Source organism: Vombatus ursinus, unplaced genomic scaffold (genome assembly GCF_900497805.2).
Source record: "Vombatus ursinus unplaced genomic scaffold, bare-nosed wombat genome assembly UNPS02014961.1, whole genome shotgun sequence".
NCBI classification, from domain to species: Eukaryota; Metazoa; Chordata; class Mammalia; order Diprotodontia; family Vombatidae; genus Vombatus; species Vombatus ursinus.
In genome coordinates, this window is record NW_020954739.1 from 621,964 (window position 1) to 631,266 (window position 9,303).

The 9,303-nt window shown below is 50.8% G+C and overlaps 1 protein-coding gene across 2 annotated transcripts in view; it reads right to left on the minus strand.

Annotated features, from left to right (window-relative positions):
- GTPBP3 (GTP binding protein 3, mitochondrial) overlaps positions 1 to 5,028 on the minus strand; it is an 8,886-nt gene extending 3,858 nt beyond the window's left edge. The window contains exons 1-5 of one of the 2 annotated variants that reach the window (XM_027845402.1): positions 4,931 to 5,028; positions 1,471 to 1,715; positions 757 to 843; positions 483 to 685; positions 74 to 146 (exon numbers count right to left, since the gene is read on the minus strand). In XM_027845402.1, coding sequence (XP_027701203.1) covers positions 74 to 146; positions 483 to 685; positions 757 to 843; positions 1,471 to 1,715; positions 4,931 to 4,992 — 670 coding nt within the window. In that variant the 5' untranslated portion in view covers positions 4,993 to 5,028. Of the gene's footprint in view, positions 1 to 73; positions 147 to 482; positions 686 to 756; positions 901 to 1,470; positions 1,716 to 4,930 lie in introns of both variants that reach the window. The other variant, XM_027845401.1, reaches the window with a different exon arrangement.
- Positions 5,029 to 9,303: the final 4,275 nt, after the last annotated feature.

Below are 9,303 nucleotides of genomic sequence, written 5' to 3' on the forward strand. Positions count from 1 at the left end.
ATGGAGCGGCCAGGGAGGGCTGGCAGCTGACACCTGGAGGTCTGGGAAGGGGAGAATGAACTGGGGGTCTCACCCCACTCCAACACGCCTTCTTCAATATTGTCGTCCTCGCTGAAATCAATGTAGGCCTCCAGGTGGGCCAGGGCCTGTGCAGGTAGGGAGGGGAAACTGAAACTCCTCCTTCCTTCCAGAAGAGGTGCCGCCCCACTCCGGGTCACCGAAGCAGTCAGGGCAGCTCAGGCTGCAGAGCCCTCAGCCCCTGTGGACCCCAGACTCAGGGCCAAGCAGTTCTTAAATCCAGACTCCTCGTGTTTTAGAACCACAGGGGAGGAGACAAGGGGAAGAAGGAGAAGAAAGGGAAGAATGACGGAGTGGAAAGGGGATAGGAGGGAGCAAGAATGAGAAAGGAGGGATGAGGAAAGCGCTAACTGGGAAAGAAAAACCCCAAGGGGGACAAGGGGGCCCGGCGGAGTCTCACTTGCCGTAGTTAGGGTCTCTCCCCAGCCTTGGCAGAGCTGTCCTAGCTCCCCCTGGAGCTGCCTCAGGGCCTGGCGCCGCTGGGCCTCTGTCTCAGCGTGGATGAGGTCCCCCAGCCCCTCCACCTCAGTCAGGCTCAGTTTCCCATTCTGGAAGGCCCGCTTGGTGAACTCTCCAGCCTCAGCTGGCCGAAGGCCCGGTATGCTGCCTACCTGCCAAGGAACATCTGCTCAGAGCCTGCTGCACCCTGGGGAGCTCCAAGAAAGTGGAGAAACTTACCCAGTGCTCCCAGCACAGCACTCACAACGGCCGGCCCACCGTGGACATGGAACTCAGCACAGTCCTCTCCAGTAAAACTGTGGGGTCCTGGAAAGGAGGCCAGGAAGACACTGGTGCTGTGAAGGGATCCTTCCCTAAGCAAGGCTGGCAACACCCAAGCAAGGTCCATAAACACACAGATGAAATGAGGGAGGCCTGATTTACCATGTTGACTCTGGGACGGAGGAAGGAAAATCCCCCTTTCACCAACCCCCCTCCAATTACCCAAGCCCTGGCCATATCCCAGCTTCAGTCTTCACTCCCCTGAAGGGGGGACTGGCAACTTCTGAGGATACCTCAGTACCAATTCCCATTGGGTGGGGAGAAGGGAAGGGAAAAACCGGCAATCATATGGAACCACAGAAACAGGAGCTGCTAAAACCATGTGCTCTTGGTCTCAGTGACACCAACTCTTAGAACCACAGGCTCAGCCTCCTAGACTCTCAGCCACAAAGTCTCGAAAGCACAGACTCCACAGCTCTTAGAACTGTGCGGTCCTTGAGGCTTAGAACCATGGCCTCCTGGACTCTCAGAACGACAGACTCCTAAAACTGTGGACTTCTCAGAATCGTGGCTAATGAAGAGCGTCAGAAAGTACCAACCTAGCTCCAAAAGGTCAGGGAAACTGAAGGACTGATAGGGAAGTGCCACCCTCCCTGGTCCCTCCTGACTCACCTGGGAACCAGAGAATCAGGCCCCTGTCTAAAGGTTCAGCGGAGCCGGGGTCCCGCAGTAGACGAAGCGTTGCAACCCGGGGCTGCGGAAGGGCCCGCGAGGCTGTGAGTCCCAGGACGGCGGGGCCACTGGCTGGACCGCTGGTGCGAATGACCGCCACACCACACTTGCCCTGGCCAGAAGACAGGGCAAAGATAGTGGCTCGACCGCCAGAGATGGGTCTCCCTGAACAATGCCTTGGCACGCTGGGTGGGGAGGGGAGAAGAGAGAAGAGCAGTCAGTGGGGGCACTGGCAGGAGGAGCAAGGGTGGGCTCAGGGAAGGATGGTCCAGCCAAACAGAATGGAGGGCCACTAACCTGTACAGGAGGATCCTTGCAGGGCCCTGTACTGACTTAGAAAACCACATGTAAATGTCATCTACGTTTCAGTGTGTTTTTATTTATTTTTATAAATATTTCTCAATTACATTTTAGCCTGGTCTAGGTCACACTCAGGAGTGCAGGTGCCTGATGGGTGATGGGTCTGACACACCTCAGGTCTGTTGGAAAGAGAACTGAATCTGGAGGGAGAGGGCTTAGGGCAGAGCCACTGGTCTGCTAGCTCGAGGACGTCAGAGTTGCTCTGGGCTGGTTTCCTTGTCTGTAAAATGAAGATGTTGGACCAGGTGCCTCTTAGAAGTCTTGAATTACTTCCTATAACATCACTAATGTGAAAATATATTTAACAGGAATGTATATGTATAGTCTATAGCAGATTGCGCACCATCTTGGGGAGGGAGGGCCGGAGGGAGGGGGAGAAAAAAAGTTTGTTGACAAATCAAAATACATAAATAATTAAAAAAAAAATCTTGAATTACAGATATTTCAAACTCAACACGTCCACAAATGCACTCATTCTCTTTCCTCCCAGGTCTTTCCCTCTTCCTACTTCTCTGTTACTGTTGAGGACACCATCACTCTCCCAATCACCCCAGCTCCCAACCTAGGAATCCATCTGAACTCCCCATCGTCTCTCATCCTTCCCACGTCCAAGTTGTTGCCAAGGCCTATCAATTTCACCCTTGTATTAGCTTTTTTTGGGGGGGGGCAACTAGGGTTAAGTGACTTGCCCAGGATCACACAGCTAGTAAGTGTCTGAGGCTGGATTTGAACTCAGGCCTTCCTGATTCCAGTGCTAGTGTTCTATCCACGTCGCCATCTAGCTGCCCCTTGTGACATCTCTTGAAGATGCCCCCTTCTCTCTTCTGACACTGACACCCCTCTGGTGTACACCCTCGTCATCTCATGCCTGGATCACTGCCATCGCTGCTGACAGATCTGCCTGCCACAAGGCTCTCCCTACTCCAACGCATCCTTCATTCCGCCCAGAGTGATTTTCCTAAAGCACAGGTCTGATGAAGTTATTGTCCAGTTGTTTTCAGTCACGTCCAACTCTTTGCGACGCCATTTGGGGTTTTCTTGTCAAAGATAGTAGAGTGATTTGTCATTTTCTTCTCCAGCTCATTTTACAGATAAGGAAACTGAGGCAAACAGGGGGAAGTGACTTGCCCAGGGTCACAGAGTTAGTAAGTGCCCAAGGTTGGATCTGAACTCAGGAAGATGAGTTTTCTTGATTCCAAACCCAGTGCTCTATCCACTGTGCCACCTAGCTGCCCCTGGCACACAGCAGGCGCTTAATAAATGTTTGTTGACTTTATTTACTAGATGGCTGAAGTCCCTTCTAACTCTCAAATTCTATGATTCTAGGATTAGGCTGACAGGTGGCAGAGTGTGTAAGGGATGGGCTTAGAGTCAGGAAAACTCCAGGAGATACTTACTCCCAGTGTGAGCCTGAAAAAGTAAACTTTCTTAGCCTCAGATCATCTGTAAAATGGGGATAATAGCACCTGCTGCACAGAGCTGTTGTGAGGATCAAATAAGATAATAATAACAAAAGGAAACTTAGTTCTGTTTGATAGATATGGAATGGTCTGCCATTTCTTTCTCTGGTTCATTTTACAAATGAGGAAACTGAGGCAAACAGGTGAAGTGACTTGCCCAGGGTCACACAGCTAGTAAGTGTATGAGGCCAGATTTGACCTCAGGAAGACAAGTCTTTCCTGACTCCAGACCCACCACTCTATCCACTCACTGCACCACCCACCTGCTCCTGGCACACAGTAGGAGCTTTATAAATGCTTGCTGACTACTCGTCCAATCCCCTGGGGGCACAGATCTGACAAATTTCGAACCTTCCATGACTTCTTACTGACTTTTCCATCTAGTGACTATTCAATTTAATCCAGAGGTTCTTAACTTAGGGTCTGTGAACTTTAAAAAAATATATTTAGATAGCGTATTCCAATACAATTGCTTTCCTTTGTAATCCTATGTATCTTATTTAATCCATTTAAAAACATGATTCTAGGGCAGCTAGGTGGTGCAGTGGATAGATCACTGGCTCTGGAGTCAGGAGGATATGAGTTCAAATTCGACCTCAGACCCTTACTAGCAGTGTGACCCTGGGCAAGTCATTTAACCCCAAATATCTCACAAAAAAAAATAAAAAAAACAAAACCATGATTCTGAGACGGGGTCCACGGGTTTCACCGAACTGCCGGCCTGAGGGGTTCAGGACACGACCTCGGCTAAGGCCCCCTGCCCTGGCATTCTCCAGCCTGGCACATCAGACCCTCCACCCGCCCACCCTTCCTGCCTTGCTCCATTCCCATACTCCCCTGCCCAGACACACTGGACATTCCAGCCAACTCAGACCATTAGCAGTTAATGATATTCCACCTCCTGGAAATTCCTCGCCCAGCCTCGGGGCATGCCTGCAGTGCCCTTCCCCCAGCGGGGGGCCTTCCAGATTCCTTCCTCCGAGGTTCAGTTCTGGTGCCAACTCCTCCCAGGAGCCTTCCCCGACTGCCAGCTCGAGAGAGTTCTCCGACAATCAATCTCCAAAGATCCCTCCCGGACTCAGGACCATAGAGCTAGAGCTGGAAGGGTGTGCCTCAAGGGTTCAATTTGTCCATCCACCCCCCATTTTACAGATGGGGAAACTGAGGCCCAGAGTGGTTAAGCACCTTGCCAAAGGTCACACGGGGCAGAGCCAGGCCTCTGACTCCAAAACCTGTCCTCGCACTACAAGAGGTCACCTCCCTAGTATTATACTTGTTTGTCCGGTCCTCCCAATTTAAAATGTAAACTCCTTTGGGGCAGGGACCGTCCGTTTGGGCGCTTTGCATCTTCCTCTCAGAGCGACTGGCCTTTGCACACAGCAGGCGCTTAATAAATGTCTGTTGAGGTTTTACAGATAGACAACACTGAGGTCCAGAGAAGGGCTGACACAAGGCAGCAGCAGCGGGATAAGAACCCACGTGTCTCCCAGATTCGCGGTTTGACCTACGTCCCGCCCCGTAGTTAACCCCTCGGCTACAGACCTAGACACCCCTCCCGCCCCTCTTGGACCGGGACGCACCTGGTGCACAGACGGGTACTCTGAGCCGGCACGCACACTAGGGCTCCCAGGCGCCGCCACATGGCGCGGGAAGGAGGCAGGGCCGGGGCGATAAGAGCGCCCCCTCCCGGATCCGGAGCCACGAGACCCCGAGCCCGACCCCAACTCCGACCCCGACGCCCCACGTGGTTCCTCCCGCAAGCCCCCGGCTCACTCCACGGCTGCTTTACTTGAGAGTTCCGCCTCCCTCGACCCATTGGTTGGTATCCAGGAGGTTCCGCCCTTGCTTGAGGCTTTATTGGTTTTTCTCGATGGCACCACCCTTTATGATGCTTGGTTGGCTATTATCCCTAAGAGATTGCCTTCCTTGAGGTGCGATTGGTCCGTGTCATAGAAGTCCCTCCCTTCTACAGCAAGATCTTATTGACTAGCTTCTCAATGGTACCACCCCCATCCCCCTTCCCCAATCCGGGAACCGCTCACGTTGAGGTGTGGTTGGTCCACCAACATAGGCACCACCAAGGCCGTGGGAAAGGTCCCGCCTTCCCTGAAATTTGATTGGTCATCCTCGTAGACGCCCCGCGCAAGTCTCAGCAGTGCCCTTCTGTGATTGGTTGAGACAGGGGCATGCTGTGCTGAGGTCTGCCACGTGAGGGCCCCCTAAAGCGGGAAGGAGTGAGCACAGCCGCGCTTTAGTTGGAGTAGGGCCACCGAGGGGGGCTAATGTGATGAATATTTATATAAAGATAATGAATATTAATGTAATGATGATGAATATCAATACGATTTGCCACCACAGTCTCGCGTGGACTGACATGAATATTCATGTAGTGATGTGACTGTTCCAGCCGGTTTGCATTGACGTTCACATGAAAGATCCTGAGTGATGGTGAATGTTAATTTGAAAACGAATTCACAAAGCGCTTCTTAGCCTCGGCTCACCCCGGGATCAGTCTAGGGCCACGATCAGGGCTGTGCACTGGGGCTGGGAGTGAATGGGGGGGGAGGGTAGGTAAGTCTGGGGCCAGGGGTCAAGACCTCAGTCTTGAGGTCAAGGAGTCACTTCGGGGCCAGGGTTCGTTCTGGGAATAAGCATCAATCTGGGGCCGTCAAGTCAACAAGCATTTATTAAGCTCCTACTATGTGTCAGGCTCTGTGCCAAGCTCTGGGGACACAAAGATGGTCCCTGCGCTCAAGGAGCTCAATCTGATGGGAGAGAGATAACGTGCGAACAGCTCCAACGTACGAGAGATAGAGATAACGGGGGAAGGCGCTATCATTAAGGGGGACCGGGAAAGGCTTCTTGGAGGAGGTGGGATTTTAGCTCGCACTTAAGGGGAGTCAGGGGAGGACCTGGGTGGGCACGAGGAGGAAGGGAATTCCAGGTGTGGGGCATAGCCAGTGAAAATGCTTGGAGACTTGGAGAAAGTGTCCAGTATGAGGAATGGCAAGGCGTCCAATGTCACTGGAGGGCAGAGTACTTGAAAGGGAGTAAGAGGTAAGAAGACTGGAAAGGTAGGAAGGTAATGAAAGGTGTTAAAAGACAGCGAGGGGTTGAAGTCAGGAGCTCATTCTGCGGTCAGGACCCGGGGCATCCTCCTGGAATTGGAACATCTGACCTCAGGCCCATTATTAGGCGCTCTAACTAGGGCTCTCAGTTCACTGACACCATCCACACCCTCCACCCCTTCAAATCATCCCAGGTATTGAGGGGGGAGGGGACCGCCTGAGCAGAAGCCATACTTGCTACACCCTCTTCAGGGCTCTGGACGTGGGGGTTGGGATTAGGGGAGAATCATAGTCAAAGTGCTGGGACTTGAAGCAAAGTGAGCATCTAGCAATTGGAGGACTGAACAAACTGTGACATATAAATGTAAAGGAATATTATCGTGCAGTATGAAATAATGACTGTGGAATCCAAAGGAATGCAGGAAGACCTGTATGATGCAAAGTGATGTGGACAAAAATAACACTAACATCCCGGAATCTGTTTAATTGTAATGACCAATCTTGGTCCCAGAGAACAGATGACCAAATTCTTCTTCCTCTTCTGGACAGAAAGGTGGGGGACTCTGGGTGTGGGCTGTTGCATACTCTATTGAATGAGATAATATTTGTAAAGCACTTAGCACAGTGCCTGGCACACAGTAGGTGTTTAATAAATGTTTGTTCTTTTCCCTTCCTTTGTCAGGCCAGATGTCTGTCTGCCGATTTTGCTAAACTGTTTTTTGGTGGGTAGGGGTAGGCTGTAATACCATGACATGTCCTTTATGTAAAAACAGAAGATAGCAAAAAAAATTTTTTAAAGTGATGAGGTAGGAGGCAAGTAGGGAGTCTTTCCCCCAAATCGGACTTTTGGTGGAGTGCGATCTCCAGAGGGGAAGGAAGTTAAGGAAAGAGGAATGTTTGGGGGGGGGGGGTGTTGAGATTAGGGAACCAAACCCTCCCACACAGCTTTCAAGGTGGTCAGTCCAGGAACCAGAGAATTGACTGTGAGTGCGGGGATTGGCACTGGGTTGGGGTGCCCAGCAGGGGATTCTGGACCTTTTTGCAATGTCAGAGCTGTGGCAGGTGCAGTTCTGGGTAGGGAGGGAAGGGAGACTTTCCTGAAACCTGATGTGAGCTCAGCCTCCCCACCTGTCACCCTTCCATCCCCAACTCCCAAGCCTGGGGCTTTGGGATCCTCAGACTTTGGACCCCAGGGCTCCAGAAATAAAGGCTTGGAGGGCTAGGAGAAGAAAGGCAAGAGGATGAAAAGGGAAGAAGAAGGGCTTCTATTTGACAACAGATAGAACACAGGGCAGGAGATGAAAGAAGAAATGGGTGCGTGGGCAGCCCAGAGCCCAGGGAGTCCAGACCAGACCAGATTAGAACTCAGATCCTAGACTAGTCCAGCCCACAGACCAGGGTGCTACCTAGACCAACTCAGCCCAAGTTCCAGAAAATCCAGATTCATTAACGTAACAACATGCCCAGTAGATCCCAGTCCAGATTATTCAGTGGTCAGACCAGCCCAAGGCTGCTTCAGGTCATCATGAGATACTTTAGTTTAAGGAACATTTATCAGCCCCTCTGCCCAGTGGGCCTTTCAGTGGAGCCCCAGCTGTTGTACTCAAGAGTGGACCAAAAAGGGAATATAAGAGGTACACACAAAACTGGGAGCTCAAAAAAGGCTTTCTGCATTTCCTGGTCACCAATAGCATCCCCTTTGATTATATCAGTGGTCTTCTTTACATTCAGAAGGCTTTCATTCAATGATTTCTTCTAGTCGTCTAGTTCCAGAGGTGGACAAACCAAGTGGACAAGACATTTTACTGATAGGTGAGGTGGGTGAAACTAGTCACGTGGACAGTCTTAGAGAAGTGGAGAGAGTCTTGAGGAAATGGGGCGAGACACTTCCTTCTTTGTCCGAACATGCCCTTCATGTCCCCACCCCTGTACTCCCCTGGGCACCACTTTATGCTTGATCACATCCTTACAATGTGGATAAACACCTTCCCTCCAGTGAGGCACACAAACAAAGCTCCACCATCATCCTATTTGTCCACAGCACCCCAATATGCTAGCCCCCTGTCTTCCCAACCCTTTCCTTCAGCCCATTCTGACTCCCAAGAATCTCTCCCAACAGATGTTTAATAATTTAGCTTGTTCTCGGACAAGGTTTCAATAAATATCAATCAATCAATTAACATTTTATCAAGTACTCACTATGTGTCAGGTACTGTGCTAAGCACTGGGGATACAAAAAGAGGCAAAAGACAGTCCCTGCCCTCAAGGAGCTTACAATCTAATGGGGGAGACAAGTAAACAAATATATACAAAACAATATATATGGAGGATAAGCAGGAAATAGAAGAGGAAAGGTACAGGAATGAAAAGGGGAAGGCTTCCTATAGGAAGGTGGCATTATAAAGGACGCCAGCAAGGTCAGTACCTACAGCAGAAGAGAGAGTTCCAGACATGGAGGACACCCATCACCCCAGGCAGAATGCCATGAACTAAAAGATGGAACAGCCAGGAGGCCAGTGTCACTGGGTCAAAGAGTATGTGTCTGGAAGTAAGGTGTTAGAAGACTAAAAGGTTGGAGGAGACTAGGTTTTGAAGGACTTTGAATGCCAAACAGAGGATTTTGTATTTGATCCTGGAGGGAAAAAAAAAAAGTCAGTGGAGTTTATTGAGTAAGGGAGTACATGGTTGTACCTGAACTTTAGGAAAATTTCTTTAGTGATGGACTGGAGTGGGGAGAGACTTGAGGCAGGCAGACCCACCAGCAGCTATTGAAATAGTCCAGCCATGAGGTATTAAGAGTCTGAAGGAGAGGGGTGGCAGTGTCAGAGGAGAGAAGGGGGTGTATTGGAGAGATGCTACAAAGGTGAAATGAACCATTTTGGGCA